The 24,086-nt window shown below is 37.2% G+C and overlaps 1 protein-coding gene across 6 annotated transcripts in view; it reads right to left on the reverse strand.

Annotated features, from left to right (window-relative positions):
* The window catches only part of LOC124167636 (la-related protein 4B), a 79,507-nt gene that overhangs the window by 16,120 nt on the left and 39,301 nt on the right, over window positions 1–24,086 (reverse strand). For 3 of the 6 annotated variants that reach the window (XM_046545619.1, XM_046545641.1, XM_046545644.1), the window contains 4 exons: window positions 23,204–23,370; window positions 17,864–18,388; window positions 8,692–9,030; window positions 6,936–7,310 (listed from right to left, as the gene is read on the reverse strand). In XM_046545619.1, the coding sequence (XP_046401575.1) occupies window positions 6,936–7,310; window positions 8,692–9,030; window positions 17,864–18,388; window positions 23,204–23,370 (1,406 nt within the window). The remainder of the gene's footprint in view (window positions 1–6,935; window positions 7,311–8,691; window positions 9,031–17,863; window positions 18,389–23,203; window positions 23,371–24,086) is intronic. The other 3 variants (XM_046545636.1, XM_046545629.1, XM_046545625.1) reach the window with 3 other exon arrangements.

The following is a 24,086-nucleotide window of genomic DNA, read 5'->3' on the forward strand; positions in this document are numbered from 1 at the left end:
ACAATTCTGTTACTCACCCTTTACCCTGAATTCCATAATTGATTTCAAAGTAGTTAACCCCGAACAGAGTATTTTTCTCTTCCCAAGCATGCAAACGGAAATTATTCACATTATTCACTCCTACAAAAATAGTTGGTCAGCAGGTACTGATGGTATACCCATGCCTATAATTAAGCATGTTGCCAAAGTCATTGCTGGTCCCCTTTCTGACATATTCAATACCTCCACATGCTCTGGAGTCTTCCCTGACCTTTTCAAATATGCTTCAATTACCCCAATTCATAAGAAGGGCCCTCTAAATGACTCGGCAAACTACAGACCTATATCGTAACTGTCTGCTTTCTCAAAGATATTCGAAAAACTCTTTTACCATCGTGTAATGAGTTATCTCAAAACCTTTAAAATACTGAAAAATGCTCAACACGGTTTCTGTAAATCCAAATCCACAAGTACAGCCATCTTTCAGTTATTAGACCAACTATGCACAGCTTTTCAGGAACGCAAATTAGCAGCTGGTGTTTTCTTTGATCTAAGCAAAGCCTTTGATCGAATTACAGTGCAAACTCGATATAACGACACCCCACGGTGTACTAATAAACACTCGCTATAACGAATTGTCGCTTTACCGGAGGTGGAGCAAATAATAGCCAATATACCTGTTGCGAACAGATATACAAGAACAGGAGTGGTGCGGCGACAGATAAACATCTATCCGATAAACGTAAGCATAAATCCAGACGATAGGCTTTGTTTTTTTTCATCACTAAATTTCCTTACTCAAACAATGACTAACTACTCAATAAATTTATAAGCGCCGCACTGAATAAAAATCATGCAAGGCATTGTTTCGTCAATCATTATGCCAATGCACAACCGACGAAGCCATTTTTTCTATGCACTTAATTAGTTCATTTACGTGATCATTCTATTATTTTGGTATTTTCCACTGAAAATTCAAAAATTAATTGATAAAACAGTATCGCGGTTATTTAATGCCTCAAATGTTTCCATTGGTGTACGTTTATTGTTTCTGTACGTTATGCGGCAGTGAAGTGAAATAACGCATTACATTTGTTTCTACATGCGAAAACGGTGGAAGGTTGTATAACGTTCCCGCCTTGGTAGACTTTTTCTATCAAATAATGTAATACCTACATAATCTACGGTAAAAAGTTTGCTAAGCTTGGAAAATGATGTGATTAAAATTGCCGTTGTTGAAAAAAAGTTTCTTTTTGAGTGTTACGCTCGCGACGTACCTATTTGAAGTAATACACCGAGTTTACTACGGCACTGCAAACGAGAGTTAATTGTTCTGCGAGTTCTTCCAGCGGCCACCAGGGGATGCTCAGCTACCCACGTGACAAAAGAGAGCGCCAGTACGACTCCGACCACTGACGCGAATAGTTCACCCTTGTAAATCCGCAACGGAGAATAAACACGTCCATCCGGGCAATTCACGCTGAGTATCATTGCTTCGTACATCCTAAATCATCGCTAAGGCGCACTACCTACCTTTAGAGGCATCATTGCAAGAAATACCTCATACTGCAAGGGTTTTGTCGAGGAGTTGTATGTAAAAAAGTTCCGTTTCGTCTATGTTATATGACGCGGGGAATACTTCTACAGATACTTACGATCGGAGTCCTTTCTTCCACGACTTCGGGTTTACACCGCAGGCATGACCAGCAATTATGAGGGGAGATAACGCTTTGGTGCTTCGCATTAGTATAATCAACCTTCTGCACTCTTAAAACTCTCGATTCGCAATCTATCCCTGAAAATTTCCGCTTTAGGCTTGGGCGTAGCCCCTTTCTCAGAAGTTCCCGCAGATTGGAATGGGCAAAACCACCCGAACAAAGCTCCTTATAGCTATTCATCGTCTGCATTCCTTGGGCGCTTCTGTGTTTTTATAATTTTGCAGAGCGAATAGGAAGATAAATTAATTTCGACACTCTCATATTACTCCTTTATTTTTATTTTCTCACTTAGACGTGTTTGGTGTTTTTTTGGCCATGGTGACTGCCATCAAATGCTTTCTATTCACGCAACTCACGGACGTGCGGGTATGCTGCCGACTGCTTTCTGCCGTCCGAGGAACAAAAGAAGATGAAGCATTCGCGAATGCTAATGCCACAATATTTTCACCAAAATTAACTACTTATTTATCGAACGACAGTTTACCACATAAATTTGAGACTGAGAACTCCATTAACTTCATATCTAACAGATCGCTAGAAATTACAGAGGTTAAGAAGTCTTGATGAAAGTCTTCCGGCGGTGAAACACTCGCTATGGCGAGAGGCAGCACCAAAAGGGTGTCATAAAAACGAATTTTTTAACACGCTTATTATAGGGTCAATTGACGGTGCATCGGCTATCTCTCGTTATAGCGGGAGTGTCGCTATAGCCCGTACTCGCTTTAACGAGGTTCCACTGTAATCATTAAATTCTCCTCTCTAAACTGCAGTCAGTGGGCATCTTGGGGAAAGCTCTCTCCTGGTTGTCATCATACCTAACTGACCGTCAGCAATTTGTCAAATATACCTCCAGAACAGCAAAAAGCATTACAGTAGTTAAGTCAAATCCCCTAACTGTGAAAGCAGGGGTACCGCAGGGTTCTATACTAGGGCCATTGCTCTTCCTAATTTTTTTTATGACTTGCCAGACAAACCCCTCCTCCAAAATGCCATTCTATAGGCAGATGACACCTCAATCATTTCAAGTGAGGTAAATAGGAGCGACCTAGTTATTACCACACAAAACAGTATCAACAGCAGGTCAGAATGGTGTCATGATAACGCCCTTCAAGTCAACATTGACAAAACAGTTTTTCTTCAGTTCCATGGCAACCGGTCTCAATGTACCTCAAGTATGATCTTAAATGTTGGTCCTCACGTTATTTCACGGACACATTCAACAAAATTATTAGGTGTTATCCTCACTGACAACCTTGACTGGTCATCATATATTGATTATATAATGAATTAACTATCCACTGGCATATTTACTATAAGAAAGCTGGCTGAAGTAACTACCATTGATACTCTGAAGATGATATATTATGCCAAAATATATCCTCACCTAACTTATGGCATCATCTTTTGGGGTAATGCTAGCTGCTGCCACAAAGTTTTCTCCATGCAGAAACGTGAAACTCTTGTGCAGTGAAACTTGCAGTGAAAGCCATGGCTTTCACTGCAAGTTTCACTGCACAAGAGTTTCTTTGCGATCACCTGGCTTACCTCTTTACAATGATCTGAAAATACTAACATTCCCATCACTGTACATACTCAACTGTGCCTCTTTTGTTAAGAATAACCCTGAATACTTTCCAAAAAATAGTTCTCTCCATAATCACGCTACCAGAACCACCAATGACATTCACCTCAAAGACTACCCTAGCACTTTCTGCCAAAAAGTACCCCTTTTCTCCCTATCAAAAATATACAACAAACTACCGTATGATATCAAATGTCTTCCACCTACACCATTCAAGAATGCTTTGAAGAAATACAGTAAAACCTCTTTACATCGTAATGGAGGGGACCAAAATTTGGGCAATTTGATGTATGGAGGTTCACTATAGAGAGGTTTTAGTGGTAGGCACCATTTTTTCATATCCTTGGGAAATGAAAGGTGCTACTGTCTTTTTAATCATTAAATAACTATATTTAAACATATATGCATGCATAAGTGAACATATATTTACAGTTATACATTAGGAAAAGGATTACACAAAGGTAAAGTAACTAGTTAAAGAGGCCTTTTAGAAAATAAATTAGTTATTGGTTTTGCTTAAAATTTTTTTCAAACTCTTTCGAAATAATTTTTTCAATTACATGAGCACTTTTTAATGTCATTTTCACTATAAATAAATCACTAGCTGTTTTCGTTAATGCCTTTTAACCTAAGAAACTATTCAATTTACTAATAGTGTTCGGAGGAAAGTACAATAGTTTTATATTTCTCAACATAATTTCTTCATCCTCGTATTTCACTGCCTGAGTGTTTTAATTGTGCAGCCTAGATAGACAGTTTCTTATGTTTTTCCTTGGTTGTTTAAAATAGATGTCAGGGTGAATGATGGCTTTCCAAAGGTCACTGCTACATCTTCCTTCTGCCAGCCCTCGTTGATGGCTAGAGAAATAGCTAATTATGTGGTAATGTCAAGTAGTCGCCTTCTTTTATTTCTCGAATCCATCATCAGCCTATGATTAATTAAGTAATTTTTATATTTTATGGGCAATAATTGAAAATACTCCTGATAATATCTTTTAGAGAACTGATTTATCATTCTTATAACATGTGACTTGTTAAAAATTATAAAAATATAAATAAACATGTGACTACTGCAAAAAATAGACAAGAAATTGAGCACAATTTTGAAAATTTCATTGAATTCTCTCTCTCCTAAATATAATGCAAGTAGTATTCCGAAGAAAAAATCTGTCAGGGGCACACAAAAATGCTAGGTCTGCGAAAGGATGTGATTTCCCGGCGAGAATGCTGGGCGAACTACTTTAGAATGCGGCAGCGAGGGTAAGAAATTTCATTGCCCTACCGCATATCAGCTAATTAGCTGTCTCCTTCACCTAACATTGTCGCGCATGGATTGATGTTCGTTCAGTATTGCTAGAAAATGACATCCCGGACTCCCGATGGAAGAGTCAGATTTTGCGGCATAAATACGCAGGCAAGACATATGTCGCTAAGCGCAATAAATTATGAACTACGATCGTTCACGAAAGCATCGAAAAAATTACCAAGGCGGTAGTAAGAAAGTGCTACACCGGAAAATGTGGGAATGAAATAATTGCAAAATTGTATTTGATTTATTTCGAGTCGCAGTATATTCATGAAATATTTTCATTTTAGAAGCAGAAGTAGCAATGCGGTCAAGTAATTCTGTCTCCATGGATGGGAGTGAAGTTGGTTGAAATATTTCCCCCAGCAAGTGATTATAAGCTGCGCTGGTCGCCTCTTTTATTAACTGAACATTGTATGTAGGCACTTACAAGAAAATAAAGCCATAAGTAAATGAAAGCGATTGCTATCCTAAGATTTTGACCATGATTTGAGAGAAAACAATGTCTTCTGTCATCATCATCATTAACTGCCACTTAATATGATTAGGAGAGTTGGATGCCTTTTTCTTATTTACTGCTAGGTATGCTCTCATATGGAACAAAATGGACCAAACTAATGGTTAGCGTGAAAATTATTAAAGGTGTATAAGAAAAAAATAAGCGTGAAACATTTATCACTGATAATGTCATTCCATGTTCGTTATTGCGGCTGCATTGATGGTCTCTAGTTGTCTCGGTACGAAATGCGGAGGTAGTTAGGCCGTCTCGGGGGTGTCTCGTTGCTATGATATATAGAGGTTTTATGATATAAAGAGGTTCACTATAGAGAGGTTTGCCTATAAATTTACATGTAAAACTGACGGGACCAGAGGGTTGGTATGATGTATAGAGGTTTTCGCTGTAGAGAGGTTCACTACATAGAGGTTTTACTGTATTTAATGGAAAACAACTACTATAGCCTGAAGGATTTTATGTTGGGCTCTGAGTAATCTTTGCCCATCAACCACAAAAATTGTAACTTTTTCCTTTTATCTGTAAAAATTGTAAATATTATATCACTTCATTTATTTGTAACTATTACTTTAATTATTTACTTCATTTTGAAGACTTCCAATGTCACCGGAACATGTGATCTCTAGGAACAATAAAAATTATTATTATTATTATCAAGTGAAATAGAAGAATAACATTTGCTACGCTTTGTGCAAATCTAGTATTCAAGGTGTTCGAAATTTGAGATATTCGAGCCATGATTTAATATTCGAATTCGATACTAGAGTTTGAGAAATCTGCTATAAGACCTATTTCCAGTTCCCCCAGACTGGAGTTGGCAAAATCACCCAGACAAAGCTAAGCTAAGCTTTTAACTCTTCATGTTCTGCATTCCGCACATACTTTTGCTGTGATAGTTTTCCCTCCAGCGCCAAGGCAGACCTAACCTTCTCTTTGTTTTTGAATTGTGAAGAGCAAATAGGTAGATAAATTAACTATGCCATTCTTGCATTGCTCTATTATTTTCATTTTCTTGCTTGGATGTGTTTAGCATTTTTTGGCCATGGTGTCCACCTTCAAATACTTTCTATTCACGCAACTTGTGGATATGCAGGTATGCTGTCGACTGCTCTCTGCCACCCAAGGAACAAAAGAAGATCCAGCATTTGTGGAAGTTAATACCAAAATATTTTCACCAAAATGAACTACTTACTCATCGAGTGACTGTTTAACACATGAATTTGAGACTGAGCACTCATGTTAACTTTGTTCCTAACAGATCGCCAGCAATTACAGAGATTAGGGACTCTTAATGAAGGTTTTCCAGTGCTATCTATCTGGTGCCACGCTAGTTAGAAATGAGTGGGTAAGTTGCCTTCTAAGGATTAAAAATTATACTACATAGTCACAGATTAACTCTTTACCCTTGGCAGATGCTCTGCATACTTGATGGCATCAGTTCTGAACATCTCATGAAAATCGAAATTGGTGGGCTGCGTGCTGTGATTCAGGTGATAAGGAATGACCTAACTCAGGATTCTACTCTCTTATTATTTTTGTCTTTTTGACAAAACTTCATAGAATTACATGTAGGTTATTTATGTTTTCCATTGGATCCTTGAATTTCTGTCTGCACACAACCTTTCTAATTACCACACATGAAGCTTCCACAATTTCCAAATAATCCTTGTGTCCTAAATATTAACTTTAAAATTATCACCTTAACACTATCTCACCTTCACAAATTGTCTTATGAGGTATAAATATGAGGTGGGAGTACCTTTTAAATAGATGGTGAGTTTAACTATCAATCTTAGCTACATGCACCCAATTTTTAACTGTAAAAATAATACTCACTTGTCTGGTGAAGGAGGTGGGGTGAGCATTGAATCAGTGCCAACGCTGGCCTCCTTTTTGCCAGAGACCCCTTGTAAAGAAGTTAAGCCCTGTTCACTACTTCGTAATCTTGAGGAGCAATGCAACAAAGGGCTTGAAGGAGCATGGGATGGCTGAGATGTAGATGGTGAGTTAGATGATTTAGGAGGCGGAGAGGGCACAGTAGTGAGCCTACTACTAGATGAGGAAACATACACACTGTCACTGCCTACATCCTTCTCCTTAGAGGTCACTGAACAAGGCGCAGCTGGCAAGGTAGTTGAGGGGATTGACGAGGGAGTAGCTGCTGATGCAGCAGTTTTTGGTTTGGCAGTTCCTTTCACCACATCAGCTAGCCTATGAGAAAATAAACATCAGTCTTGATCAGATATCAGCTAAATTAAATCGCTTAATTCCATTAGATAAAGAAAAAGACAAAGATAAATATTAATCAACAATAGAAAAAATTGAAGATAGTAGAGTAATTCTAGCTAACATTCAGTTTTGGAGGTAGTGCCAGGTAAATTTCCTAATTTACTTTAAATTAAATGAATAGGTATTAATTAGTTTAGATGCATTCAGTCATTAGCTCACTATATCTAACAGTACTTAAGATGAATGTGGTAGTGTCAATGGAAATTACTCAAAGAGTTCTTCCAATGAAAGAGAAAAATTGTTGGATCTCACACACAAACATCTAGCCAATCACAGAAGTTGAGAGTGGCTGTGTGGTATGACTGTTATAGATCTGAATTTATTAATTCTCTGAGTTTCCAGCGTTTGAACACTTTTTCCCCAATGTTAAATTGTGAAACACCAACATTTGGTAGCTTTAATTATCTTAAAAGGATGGCAATTCTATCAGAGATCCTACTTTCCTCCACTAACATGTACAACAGTAGATTCCACACCGCATGCCTAATGAGACTGGTTGAGGGGTAGTATGTAAATGAAGTTACTTCATCACTTATTCAAGGTTTTATGGAATTTTTTACACCTCCCCTCAGTGCTCAAGTCACAGGCAATTAACAGAAAACAGAATTAATTTTTTGAAAAATTTAAGCTTAAAATTCTCCTTAGACCTGACCTCCTTTTGGGACATTATAGTAATAATATAGATATATTGGTTTGCAGCAACCCTATGCGGGTGAAGGGCATTTTTCCTCCACTTTATGGCAATTTCAAGTGAGGCAGGTATTCTTATATGTACAGATGATTGGTAAAGCATCTAGCCACCATGGGTCAGCACTTCATGCTTCCATCTGCAAATATTTCTGATCTGCTAAGCTCCAACAAAAAAATGTAGAGCTTACTACATTTCCATCTTTTATTCACTTATTCATACAACAGTAAATCTACTGAAGCATTTACATTTCTTGCCAAAACAGGTAAATTCCATAGCTTGTGGTTGATTTTAATTTTTAAATAAAAATTTTAAACCTTGAAATGATAATTGAAAGAACTCACAACTATAATGTAACTTCCCAAGTGATCATTGAACAGTTTTCAGTTTTGAAAAATCAACCTTAATTCCCCGATTGCAAGTGCTAATGGACACACTAGCAACATTAATAGGTAAGTGATCACATCTACTAGATAATTAGCCATGCAATAATGCATCTCGATTTGAAATCAAGTACAGCAGCTAAAAACCACACATTTTATCGAAATGAAAGATGTAAATGCTACAATAAAAGTAATATAATAAAAACTCGACCCAAATTATGACAGCTCTCACCTGTTTTCCCAAGGTGGTGCAGATTCCACAGCAGGCTCTATATGACCATTAACACTAGCCTGGTTACTACCTGCAACATTGGTCATGATACCACCATCAGACCCAGGCAAAGGAGGAAAGGCAGTGGCTTCCAAGTCAAACTGAGCACCAGAATTAACAGGTAATCTGACCCCAGAAGAGGGAGGAGTGGCTGAGGAACTGGAAGAAACTCCTGAAGGTAGGGAAGACACTTCCCTTGACCCAGAAGTAGGCTGAGGGCTAGAAGGGGGCTTTCCAACACCAGACCCAGTTGAAGACGAGTTGCCAACAGGTTCTTCCTCTTTTCTTCTTCTCCTACTCCTAAGAACAAATACAAAAATTAATCCATTTGCATAGGAATTCAACTGTGTGAAAAGGGGTGTTAAACCAACCTGAAAACAATAGAAATACACTAAATTTAGGTGGATTGCACAATGTGAAGAGAAGGCTCTTGGGAATTGATTATTAGTGTAAAAGCATAATTTTTACGGACAGCAATTAACATATTGACCGCCATGATGTTTGTAGTAGATATGTCCTCTGATGCCATTAGTGTTTTTAATTCCGTTAACTATTCCCGGATCATAAAACATTAAATGTGTTTTTGTACTTTACTTTAAAATAAATATTTATATTCTGACGCCACAATGGCCATGGCCCATGCGTTAGCAAAAGATTCCGGTTACTCCGCCATCAGAAATCCACTTTGAAACAGTCGCTCAGAGGCTGGTCAGTATGATCGGCGTGGCGTGACGGGAGCCACTCGACTCCGGTCATTATGACTGGCATGGCGGTCAATGTGTTAAGTAATCACGCTAGAGCCACTTCCATGGGGATTACTTCCATGGGGAGTATAAATAATAAATAAAATATAAAAATCGTTTTAGTAAATCTTTCATTTGTCCACAGTTAAAAACTTTCACAACATCAACTTCAACTCAGTAGACCATACGCTGTAATATAAGTTTCCATGAATACAGTGGAACCCCAATCTATCGTTCCGCATTCATCGTTCTCCGTTCCTGGTCCCAAATGAAATTCTATACAGACAATGTAATTTCTTCCTGAATCTATTGTTCCCCTAAGTATCGTTTGCCAGCATTGATCGTTTGAAGACCGCAGTCCCGAAATCTATTTGGAATCCATCGTTTGACAAAAATGAGAGGAATCCTGTACAATGAGTCATTTATGGCTAATACTGACAGTCATATACAGTACACTCCCGATTATCCGGGCTAATGATGGGGAGAGATGGCACGAATAATCGAAAAACACGAATAATCCAAACTTTCACTTAAATATCTTGTGATGTTCATAATTTACGTAAAACAAACAATCTATTATTATTTATGCAGTTAGTCTGTTATTTAAGAGTGCTTCCCAAACTAATTGAGAGCTTTCTTCTCCAGTTCGTGATCTTTTTAGCGGCCATAACATGGTTGTACTCGTATTATTAATGCTCCTTGAAAGGCCTGTTTTCGAAAACCACACATCCGTGGCTGTGTGATCATGGATATAGGAAAGTGGTTTGCACGAATGCTTCAAAACCACTGCTCGATGTAGGAAACTACACTGTCAGGCACCACGCCACGTAGTCTTGTTTGGCACCAGTTGCCAGGGTTGCAACTGCTGCGCCATGTGTATCCGTGAGCAAGGAGTGTGGTCGTGCACTGCCTGTGTTAAGTCTGCCTGTGCAAGTCCTGTGTAAATTCTTTTATATTTAATTAATGCAGGACAGGACAATCCTGGGACATCAACAAATCACAGTTTGGCATTTTAATTGTCTTGCATTATTTTTACTTGTGCCTCCAGTTGATAGATTGAAAACCCATATTCACAACTATAATTGAAGCAGTTAGTAGTCCTAAGATAAATCTGTGTTGCTGGTGCATTTTCTAGATTAACTAGCAAGAGGAAGAGGTAGATTTGGTTATGGGCAATATTAATTGTTGGTAAAGCTAAGGCAGAAATATGAAATCTTCTGAAGCAAAAGGAATGTGGAAAACTCTTTCCATTGAGAATAAAATTAAAATAATAGATGAAATGTAGCGCAATTAGTCCATTTCCAAAATATAAATTGCCAAGTCGAATGTGATTTCATTGTCAAATTTAAAAGCAATTTTGGCATCAAAAGAGAAAAAAAATTCCTCATCATGTCACATGAAGTCATCATGTGTGTCCTCAGGAAAGTAGGCAGACCTTGAAGAGACATTGTTTGCCTTTTTTTAGTGATTACCGCCAAAATAAATTCCTGTTGATTGATGGTGGTTAGTAATTGGCATCAAATTAATGACTTAGCCATTGCATCATTTGCACCACGAGATCGCTGATATGGATGAAATAGGTCTCTTCTCAATAGCTATCCCAACAGAACAATGCATCACAAAGGAAAGAAATATCATGGACCTCAAAAAGTTATGAATGCCTGACAGTGCTTCTCACCACCAACTAAGATGGTAGCAACAAATTGCAACCTGTTGGCCTTGAGCTGAAGAATTTTAAAGTTATAGAACCAAACACCATATGCAAGACACAGACTTTGGACATGGGAATCATAAAAAACATTAATATTGCATACAGCAGCTACCTTCTCCAATATCGAGGAAAAGAGTGATGCAATGGATGACAGTGATGCAGTGCCTGTTCATCCCTCCCATAGTGATATTAACGAAGCCTTCAGGCATTTGCACAATTAATGTTATGCACATTCAGAGATAAGCGAAGGTTATAATGAAACATTAATGCATTTGAGGCAGTTGTGGATAAAATATTTGAGAAGGGTTTGCAACATGGTAAAATCAAAGATTTTTTCACCCAAATTGAGTGATCATATAAAAAATATTATTTTTAATGCATCCCCACTAATCAGAGCTTTATAAAAGTATAAGACAAAGTGTTCTAAAAATAATTTAGTAGTATTATCCTAAAAATATACTACTCCTAAATACCAACTCTTGATTTTAAACAGTGCCCATATTTTGGTCCCTCAAACAGTGTAAAATCAGTTTTACAGTACTAAAAAACAAAGAAATTGTAATTAGGCTGTGAGGTATTCCCTTTACCATAATATACCTAGGTCATGTAACAGAGTTATAAATCAAGAGAATCAATTATGGTAGTCAAATAGTACTTCATGTTTGACTGCCAACTTATTACATACTTTATTTTCATCCCACTTCACTCATTTTCACGCCCTCGCGTCTTATCCATCCAATGGATAGGGCAACTCGGCTGCTGACCCCCAGTAATGCAAGCAATCAGTAAGTTATTTTGCCATCAATTTCCACTGTTCACAATGTTTTCCAGATATAAAGAAATTTTTTTTCTTCCAAGTGCCTGACATGTAATTAATTAACCTTTACCAATACAGAGTTTATTTCTTATAACATTCACTTTTAATCAAAGTTGTCTAGAATCATGACTTGTGCGGCTTTAGTTATAAATCACACAAAAAACCCATTTTAAAGGTAAAGCAAAGCCAATATTCAAAGGATTAAACATGATTGTTTAATATGAATAGATCATTAGAGAAAAAGAAATAATAAAAATTTGTAGAGGAAGTAAGAATTCATACCACTCCACGTTGAACGTGGTATTAGCCTTAACCAAAAGGTCTGTGAACGAGGATTTCTCATTTATCTAACGTTTTAGACTATTTAATTTCATGGTCGTCATTTTTACCATCACTGGTAAATATCCATTAATGGATTATACATCTTTTTCTGAATATCCATTTCAGTTTCCGCCACATTGCCAAGGTTTATTAGCACCACACTGTAGTCATGAAGGGAACCAAAAATAAGTGTAGAAGAAGAAAACTCTACTAGCAAAAATAACTTGGTGCTGATGCCAAAAATCCATGCATGTTGCCATTCATTCCTCAGCTTCAAAAAGAAACCACAAACCGGAATGAATGTCTTTAATTTAGCACATTTCCGACACCTGATCATGTATATAAACCATGGCCAAGTTCTAATATGTGCAATAAAGCATAATTAAAAAAAGAAATAAGTTCTCAAATTGAAAGAATGGAATCAGTGAGGAGCTTATATTAGCACTGAGTAAATTTGAAAACTGCATTAAAAATAACTTCTTTGTGCAATTTATGCCCAAGAGCCATACATGCAGGGAGAACCATATAACCCAATCCTCAACCAGTTTCCCATGAGATCCTGTCTTGCCATGTGCATCCACCCTGCTTCTGAATGGTGGGTCAACCTCTAGATTTGGAGGCTAACTGGGATATAAGTTCACTCGTCTAATTCGCTACCAAAGAGTGTGGTAAAATTAAGGTTAATTTAAAAGCTGTAGTATTGTTATGTGGATAGGCAGGGGAAACCAACATATTATAATCCTGAAGATTTAAGAGTTACAGCTACTCCACCCACTATTTTACAAAAAAAAATTGCAGTAATCCCAGGACAATTACAGGCAGTAATCCACAATCACTGTAAAAAAACTAGAGATGGGTCGAAAAGCATTTTTCTCAAATTCGAATATTGAATACTTAAATTTTTTCCGCATGTCTCACTCAAATATTGAATAAAGTGAAACTTGGTTACTACGTACCTCCTGAGTACGGTGATTTCTCTCGGTCCCGGTACAATCCGAGCTAAATCTCAGTCATTAACGTGCAACAAAGTTAGTGGGGAAAAGCTTTCAATGATGCAGTATTCATTTACATTTGCATACAATATGAGAGAACGAGAAAATGCAGCTTAATAAAATCTTTGCAAAATACAACACTGTAACCCAATCGTCAGAAACATGTACACAAGTACGCAATTAATATCGTGTGTAAACTTTTTCTTCACTTTTTCGCAGCGTTCATTGCCAACACTCAAAATTTCAATGCCTTTACGTGGGTACTGACCAATTCTTTTCCACAATAAAGATTTCTGCGCGAACTTCATTTTCTTTTAATTCCACAGATGGAATTGTCCAAACTTGAGGATACAATTTTTAAATAGTTGAAAGTTGGAGTTCGGGTGTGTATGCTGTATAACAAGCTGTATCGTACCGAGTGAGCGCAACCACTTCCATCCCTAGAACTGCAAACTTTCACGTTGATTGGTGACTTGGGATTCACAAGCGATTTTTCTACAGAAATTAATGACAATTCCTTCGAGGAATAATAAAAATGGATCACTTTCTTATGTTTAGCACGTAAAAAACTCGATAACTATTCGATATTTTTTCTGCCATTGGGTGTACGAGCGAATATCTACTTCTTCGCGCTCGCATTCGAAAAATAACGCTATCACTTGAAATACCGTTATCACTAACGTAAGTACGGATTTATGTTAGTCGAGACATACGTAACTCGGGGGATGCCTGTATGTCAAAGCACGGAAGAATGATGACGTTTTCATGTAGTATCTTCTGGGAAATCTTTGAAAACATTGTGATTTTAATTCACACGGTAGTTTTTTGGCAGTTTAGTGCAAATTTTCTTTATTTTAAATGTGAAAAGAGTTTGGGAAGGCAATCCTACAAGAACTTAGGACAGCAATAGTAATTATGATGACTTTTCCTCAGATTGCAATTACCCCAATGGCTATTACTGACTTCCTTGGTTAGCATGTTTTCCTGGATAGCATGTTCATTTTTGGGGTCCCTTCAAAAACGCACTAAAGAAGTTCAACTGTACTTCATTACTGAATACTGAATTAGCATTTTTTCACCAATTAGAACAAATGAAAATTAAAATTTTAAAAATGCTGAACATACAAGTCGATCTACTTACGATCCTAAATCATGACGCAACTGTCACCCACAATTACATAAAAAATGCACGCAAGTGACCAACGCAATACTTTTGCTTTTTATTATGTGCACATTAAAGGTTATATTATTAGTAGTGTTTTATTATGTTTATTTCAAGCCTTAAATTAAATTGACAATTACTTTGAAATTAGAATACGTAAAATACAAATTTCATCATGCATTTCAGAAAAGGAACAGCCATTTAGCGTACATTTGAACATATGCATACATTCTTCTTAGTGTTGTTCTCGTGGAGACATCGGCATTTCACAATTTTAGTGCTTACTTAAAAATATAATAAAAGAATTGAACTAACATGTGCAAACTTTCATGTAAGACCCAACCATTTTCTATGGATTTGAAGAGAATCACAGACGATCTGGGCTGAGTACTCGAAATTCGATAAATGGATAACTTTGAGTCATAGAAAACCGCATTGTGTAAAAAGCTCATTATTCGAGGTATTCGGTGATTCGACTATTCAAATGTCCCATCTCTAGTAAAAACCATGTTGCAGTATTTAAATTAGGACCCTGCCAGAAAGAAGCAAGTATTAGGAGAGGAGTGAGACAGGGGTGTGGTCCGTCCCACAAAATTTCAATGTGTTCATTGAGAAAGCACCAGGAGTAAAAATCCACTCTGAAAAATTTACTATACTGCACTTGCCGATGATACAATGATCATAGCAGACAGAAATTTACTTGAATAAAATTCTATTCATTATGGAAAAGACTATGATTACTTTTAAGCTTAAGATTGATGCAAAGAAAACGAGGTACTGGTCTGAGGTAGAAGAGAAGGGACTAAGAGACACCTTATTGAAACTAAAGGACCATTAACTTGAGGAGGTGAAGGAGTTCTCCTACTTGGGTAGCCGAATAATCAATGATTGACCAAGCAAGAAGGAAATAGTCAGTAGAATAGCTCAAGCATACAGGGAATTCCTCTAACAGATGAGTCTCTTAGAACCTGGGAATATCAGCATTGAAGTAAGCAAGCAATTTAAAAGGATGTGAATTTGGAGCATGCTTCTGTAAGTGAGGCATGGACGATGATAGTAGCGGAGAAAATAAGGTTGGAAGCTTTCGAAATATGGTGTTAAGAAGAATGATGAAGACCATATGGATAGCTCATGTGAGTAATGTGGAAGTTCTAAGATGAGCAGGAGAGAAGAAGTCTTATGAAAAGCTTGGGTGGAGGTTGGGACCAGTTAATCGGCCACATCTTGGCACAATGGCTTCATGAAAATTATTGTTGAAGGAAAAGTGAATGGGAAGAATAGCAGAGGTAAGCCTAGGATAAGATACATAGAGCAGAAGTAGGAGGATATAAAGCTGATAAATTATGTAGTGTTAAAACTAAGCCGACAGGATAATTACGTGGAAAACTGCATCAAATCAACCTAATGATTAATGATGATGAAGGAATGAAGGCTACCATACGGCCAATGCTTCAACATCCAGAAGGGAACAAAACTCTCAAGTTGCTATATCATCACTCATGCTAAAGTCAGTCCTGTCATAATTCGCTAAGAGTAACTTCCACTTGCAATTAAAGAATAGGAATTCGAAAAGATTGCACTAGATAAGTACAGGAAACTCTACAGAATGATCCCGACAGTGGTGGGTACAGCACCCCAATGATGAAAATTTTCTGGGGAACATTGGTAAATCCTAGAGAGAGGTGAATATTATTTGGTGAAAGAAAAGTAGACTAATCTTAGTCATTTATATATCATTGGCCTCTGTAACCTCTTGTTAAGAGGACAGAGTAGTCTGCTGTACATAGCTGTCATCAATGTGGTCTTCTTATTGGCATACTATAGCTAAGCATAATGGTTTTGAAGAGAAAGAATGAAAATAGCCTTTGATGCATACTTTTGAATACAATATTCCATCGACATGAAAGAAATTAAACATATCTTTGACATCAACTTCATATGACTGATCCTATCCTTACTGCATTAACACTCTAGAACACTTTAAAATTAAAATTCATCACTGCACCCATATAGCCTTCACTACAATTAGGACTACATTCTGCTGCGAGTGTGAACTAAAAGGCTACATTTAGATAAGAAATTTTTTTTCCATAAGTTATTTCCTGAAATTCATGAGTGACATAAGTTACAAGACGATGACGATTGACAATAAAATAACCCCACCTTTTGCATTTCCCTATCCATGATGCAATACACGTATTGCATTAAGCAAATGATGTAGAAGTGTAACGTAGACCACAATATGCAATCAACTTATTTTCATTTAATTTTTCCAAATCTCCCCAAACAATCCCCTTTATTTGTTTCAACAACGCCTTGGCAACCCAAAATATTCAGTCTGCATTTTGTCGTTAAAACAGCAATTATTTTTGCCAAATTTGCATTTGAGGCCTCGTAGATCGATTTTCTATCCACTTCCTCAGTCTGTCATCAGTGGATACCCTGCCGTGACGTCACGGTCCAATGACGTCGTGTTTTCAAGCAGCCGATGAAGATCAATTTTTGAAGGCTCATAACTCAGCTAAAAAACATTATTTATCAGCAAAATTTTTGGAGAGTACATTTCAGGTAGGGACCTTTTTATTCTAATACTTAAAATAAATTGTGCATGTTCCCCATTCCAGGTTTTCCAGGCAAATTTTACAAATTCCAGGTTAATCTTGTTACTGTGATAGATATGAATTTTAAAACACTCAAAATTACTTCAATACTTTACAATAATACTATATCGATGTATCATTTTACATCCATGATAAAAACACAAATGGTAATTTCCACACTATTTAATTCAACACTTAACGACCAACCATAGTTTCGACTGATGTCACCTGCCATTCTATTCTTTGAGTTTTTTAATACAATCAGAGTCACGAGTGCTAGACATTTTGATTCTGTCTGACATTCCACGTTTCGATGCGGCTGTAAAAATTCTACTAAGCCAATGCACTCAAAATTATGACAAACACATCTTAGGCCAAAAAAAGGCCTCTGGTGTTGATCTGGCAAAATTTCATGTTAACTGAATAAGAAATAAAAGATTTTGAAATTCCAGGTGGGAGCAAAAATTCATGAATAAATCATGCATAATTCCAGGGACTAAAAATTCACGCACCATTCCAGATTTTCCCGGTCGCTCAACACCCAGTCAACTGTATTATGATTAGCAATCTTACTTTGTCACTTCATACATGGTTATCGAATTAAAATAAATGGATCAATACATCACCTACCTCCTTTCCCAAATGCAGGCATCTTTTTCCCTTCATCGAATCCTTTACCGACTAGGTGTTTCAACTAATACCGAGTGGGACATTTAACTCCCATGAACACTTTTCCACATCACGTTTAGCAAATTAAGTATAATGTAACCAAATTTAAAATTATTACCTCTGAGGAAGGGGGTCTTTAGCAATGGCAACATTTCCACGTTCTTCTTCTCCAGAGGGAAGACTAGGTGTAGACACAGTCGTCACACAGGTGACACAACTTTGTGTGGATTCTGACGCAGCAACTGATAAACTTCCACCTCCACCCTCCTGCAATTTTGATTGATGAATAGAGAGAGAGTGATGAGGTGGCGTAGAGGAGGATGACGATGACGACGATGAAGAGGAGGATGATGAAACTGAGTTGACAATGGCAGTTGTCGACACTGGAGTCACAGGTTGCTGTTTAGGAGCAACTGTGGTAGTAGAAGGGGTAGGTGGGACTTTTGTGTTCGTTGCCGTTGTCACAGGACTAGTTTGAAGATGAGAATGAGAACTAGCAGCAGATGCAGGCACATTTTGTTGGGATTGCAACTGCTGCTGCTGGTGGTGGTGATGGTGGTGGTGGTGTCTGAAGGCTGATGAACCATCAGAGGATGAAACACTTCCACGGTCACTTCCACCCTGGCTGCGCTTATTCCTTGAACAAAATATTCATACAAATACATCACTAGAGATATGCAGTGAACTTTAGGGATTCATAAAATCATTTCACCAATCCACAGAAAAAATACACATTCCTGGCATTTCCTTGATTTGCAGATAGTTAAAAAGTAAGCTATTCAATGACAGTTACACATACACACACATTAAGATAGGGAGGTTTTACTTGAAACAACTGGTAACAACAGCAGATGAGCAATGAATATTTCTTAGCCATGATCATGATGACAAGCTAACATGAAGATTATATTCAGCATTTCTTTCAGGTTTAAAAAATGTTTAAAGACATGGCCCCTTAACAGCACCAAAAGTTTTACTCCAGTAATACCTTGGCATTAACAACTGTGTTTTGACAGTTTCATAATTTTTTCTTTACAAATAGATCAGACCATCAAACCACTGCATACACTAGTGACTTGGTACACAGTCATGTTAAAGTGGGCAAACATTTACGAACCAAACAAAGATATTCACATCAAATGATTTTCAAAAGGATTCATATCAGGACATAACCAGTCCGATAAGTGATACTATACATGATTATCAGAAGAATATGAAAATATTCCAGATTCTAATCATCTTCACCTCTAATGTAAGATTGACTAGCAGATTGATAACAAGGTCAAGTGCCAAATTTTCCAGGCCAGCCTCAAAACATAATAGGGCACAATGATAGAGAAATTAATAGTTTGCATGAGATGAAGTCTCCTGACAGTAATAATCAAATTGCCCTCTGTGTTGTTTCCAGCAAATTAACAAATGATAACGATAGGAACCAACATTTAAAATTAGATCAAAACATAATGGAGACGATCAATAACCAGAATCTACTGCACTGATTTTTTTGATTTTTTTTAGTTTCACTATACATAATCTAGATGCACACCAAAAATTGTTATAAATTTAGCAAAAACATTTTCTATGAAAAACTTTTCATAAAATACAAGAGTGAATTACGTCTTGGAGAAATCACATAAACAGCTAATTTAACCCAATTTCCAACAAGCAAGGGTGTGCCAAAATCCAAACAAGACACTGCTCAGCTGACAGTGCACATTTGGACTGGAGTTGCTGTATGCCCCATACGACAACTGAAATTCTAAGTTATGAGTAGAGGTCTGTGAAAGTGGTTTTATTTTTTGCTAAAATTTGTTTTAAAATCATGTGATTTCGGTGTTATAGAAAATCTTGGAGGTGTTATTATAATGCTGCAACTATCTCACGTTTATAGGCATTTTATTATTTTATGGTACACGTTTCTTGAATACACATGCTTTTATTAAGTATTTCACATAACATTTAACACAATTTTGATTGTACAAAATTTATGATAAAACTAAATGAAAGAAATGGTTCAACTTATATTGGTTAAAGGTATATGAATGGTTCAAGTATGTAGTCTAGGTGAATACGATAGGCAAACGGCAAATTCCCACTACCTCATATGTGTATACTTCAAGAGCCATTCCAGAATTTTTGGATTGTCAAGTTTCTCTACACTAAATGAAGCCTTTAAAAATGCTTCTGTAGTGGCAACAACAAGCTCCTCCTTTGCTTTCTTTGACTGAGTGACTGTGTGTTCAAATGATAGCTGTCGTTTTGCGGGTCCCCTTTCTTTTGCACGTTTATGCGTATCGCTACTGATATGCTTTAACAAAGTGCCACATCTTTCAAATTACAATCTTTTTTCGCAAACTGTGCACAGTAATACTCTGTCTTTCACACAAAATCCTTCTGAGCTGAATTCACTTGCTCTGGTATGAGTGGTATCACTAGCTTTTGGCATTTTGAAATTTGCTTCCTTGGTTTGATATTTAATGCTGGAACCACAATAAAAAAACATACCAAACGCAAAACACAACCTATCACGATGGTGTTTTCAAACTGAGTGCTCCTATCTACGGTATAACCATAGTACTGTATAACTTACAAATTGGACAAAATGTTTCATGCCGTAGGTTCTCTTTCGATACCCCTCACCCAGGTGTTGAGGGAAGGTAGGACAGCGGCTAGATACAACAAAATCGCTTAGTTTTGATTACAGCTGTTGCCAATCAGTCAGGAAAGGCAGTGAAAGAAGCACACATAACAAAACATAATTGGATTCAAAGAAACTTGAAAAATTATTTCCCATTTAACGGTGCTCACACATCTAGAATGAGACGCTTTCTCACCTGAAGAATTAGATATTAGATTTGGCCAATGTCGAAATGATTTTTTTTTGCATTATACCTCAGTGGAGAGCCGAATATCAGACGATCCGTCCGCTAATGAGGAGAACCCCCTCTACTCCTATGCATTCTGTTCCTTCCTTCCCTTCCCCCAACTAGCGCTAGCAGTCAAGCCAGCGAACTGAGGGTTGCAGAATATAATTTCTCGAAAACTCATTTTTCAAAATCGAGACTTTATTTTACTTCAAGAACTCCTGCATAAGGCCTTTCAAGATGTTTTCTTATCGGCAGTAGTCTATCCGGAATAGGATGGAAATGATGCTAGTATGATGAATTATTTACAAAGCCCGCGACCGCAAATATTTCGATGGAGTTTTCTGGATTCGACTACTATAAAGAGATGCTGCCACCCACTGCGCTTGAATGGGTCAACGAAATACCCGCACGTTATGGAAGAGCGATCTAATTTTCATGATGAAGCTATAATTGGCACTGTTACCTTAAATTTATATTAGTAATGGTCAAATCTATCGAATTCTTAATTTTTCAGTGTAACCCTTGCGAATACATGTACTCTCTTTCAAATATTGGGAATAAAGGGATCGCCTCATGCTCACCCCTACGCTGCATACATTTTTAGAAACCCATTAAAATGCACGCGGCAAGTGATTGAATAATACGAACTAAGGCTTCCTAAATGAGGTCTATTGCCTGTGATTTGCATTGCAGTTGAAGAGATCAGCATTGTTTTGAAGAATGCGAAGGGAGATTGAAGATAACGAATGCAGACTTGCTTCAATTTCCGTGCCCCACGGATGATGCAAAGTGCATATCACCTCTGGGGAATGAACTCCCAATCAACGAAACGGCAAATTTTCGGTCCCTTGAGTTTCATTAAGAGAGGTTTCACTGTAATTGATCACTTCCAATTTCCTGCTAGGTTTATGCTTTCTCTTGATAACATCATTATTTTTCCATCAGCATTCCTATTTTTTGCCATTGTTCACTTGGTTTTTACTTCCAATGGCTATATCACCTTCTACTGCAGAACAACTGCCGCACTGTATTCCTGAGATGCAGAAGGCCTATGACTGCTGGGAGGGAATGAAGCCAATGTGCTTGAGGCTCACAAGCAGATCCTTTCATGTGTTGATGCTATTCATATGCAACTCAGCCACCGCTCCATTTCTCCCCCTTGAATATGAATGATCTAGAAGGCTTTAGGGTGGACCCTCTAAGTGGAAGTCAATTTGCCTGATTACCTATGATGGCAAAAATTTTGTCACAAACCGTATTACTTTCAAAAAACTCATTTCCACAACCTTCAAACCTAATTTATGATTTACATTAGCTAATGTTCTGCTAAGGAGACTAGATATATTACTTTGGAAGGTCTGCTATCCAGACTGCATGACAGTACATGCCATTGCACAGCAATGGATTTCAACAAATATATAAACAAAGAAGATTTGAGGCAAAAAACACTCCGTCCCAGCAGATTTCAAGCTGTTAAGTCATTCAGTGATAATGAATAGTGTAGTACTATTGTAGCAATTCTTTTATTGGTGATGACATATGGAATAGAAAGCCCACATCACACATGCGATGTATTTCTGCCATTACAACCTATAAGAGCAAAACAAGCTAAAATAATTTCAGAAATGCATCATGCTTGGACTCAATATTCTTTAGATTTTCCATTGATTACAAATATTGCAATCTGACAGAGATTAGTCACTAATAGGCAGTAATCCAGGCTGATCAAAGTGGCACCAGAGCTCAGCAGAGATCGCACCACAAACATGTGTTTTCTAGTAGTGTTGTTAGTCAAATACAAGTTAGAATGCAAGATTTGTGCCATATCTACATTATGAATAGGCTGATCATTGCCTTCATATTAACGACTACTCCAAGCCTGCTCATCAGCATCACTGCCACAAGATTTTAACAATTGAATTCCAGGTCGTGATGCTTTGACACTTCCAAAATCATCTCGTCACTTAAACATTAATATTGTTTCCCACTTTTAATTTTCGAGAAATAAATGTTATTATGAAATTACAAACCTCAAATTACAAAATTTTAAATTTGGCACCTTTGGAGTTTGCCGATGTGACACGGAGTGATGTAGAGGGACTAACATTTATGGCATAATCTGAACAAAGTATCATTTAATCTGGTGTGAAGTCAACTGTTCAGCAATTTTTTTGGGCCCGGCTACGTTGCAAGCTAGATCAGTTCATCACAATCACGAGTTAACGTGTTATTGTGATGCAGTGTTGCATTCTGCAGGATAACCCCTCTCCTCGATGCCTTGTATAGGTTTATCAACTTACGAGCAAGGTCTGGGAAAGCATCTTCTTCGGTTATCGAGGACTTGCACATAATTTAATAGCATATATTATACTCTTGACTCTGAAGATTATTAGCGCAGGAGATTGAAGAGACAAGAAATTTTGGCAAAGAATGTTTTTTTTCTTTCAATGATTCCTAAAAGAAACGTTCATACGAACTTCGTTATTATGAACCGCCGGTTTTCCGATAAATATCAGGATTGCCCTACCACTGTTATCTATAAAATAAGCAATAATATTGTCCCACTGATTCATGGTAAAGAGATGACTCACCTATTTTTGGGGGGATAACGAGATCCCTGAGTCTTGCTGAATGTCTGTGGAGTTAGCCCATTTACAGAGAAGACACCCCCAATGTCAAAGTAAGCTGCAGCAGGTCCAGCGGCAGGCCATGGTTGAAGCATACCCGGTGCATAAAATGGTTGATGCTGCTGAAAGGTCTGGCAATTTTATCATCTTATTAAATGAACATATATACTTAAAGCTTATACCAGATATATATTAGAACTAATGGCCATCAAATGCCATAATAAAGGTTGTTTGAAATAGCTACATAACCATGCAAATTTCTAACATGAAAAGATAAAAAATTGGGGAACATAGCAATTTGTTCCTTTCCATCATAAAAATACTTTACCAATAAAACAAAATAAATCTTTAAAAAAACTGGACAAGACAAATCACTGAAAATACTAGCAATAATAAGTCACTTTGGACAGGTTAGGAAAAAAATTACCAACCTCAGACCATCCTCAATAACATTAATGAAGCAATAAATAGCTCACAATAGAGATTTATGGAACACAGGCATGGAGACTATACAGTAAACTCCCAATTATCCATGAATAAGTTTTACCCTCAATGTTATCCAATATCTTTATAATTAAGGATGGACGGATCCAAGATTATGGATCCAAACCTGGATCGGATCATAGATTTCAAGTGTCGGATCTTCGGTTATTTTCTGATCCAAATGCTTTTTTAATTATCTGCCATAAAATAAAGTAATTATTCAAGTTCTTCAGGGTACATAAAATAAAAGGAATACACGTTTCAATATTTTCAAATTTTCCTCAAACATTTTTCCCCCTCTTCCCCCGAATTTCGTCACTTGTTTTTTCGTCTCAGATGCTTCACTAGGGGGGAGGAGGATTTT

This window comes from Ischnura elegans, chromosome 1, assembly GCF_921293095.1.
Source record: "Ischnura elegans chromosome 1, ioIscEleg1.1, whole genome shotgun sequence".
NCBI classification, from domain to species: domain Eukaryota; kingdom Metazoa; phylum Arthropoda; class Insecta; order Odonata; family Coenagrionidae; genus Ischnura; species Ischnura elegans.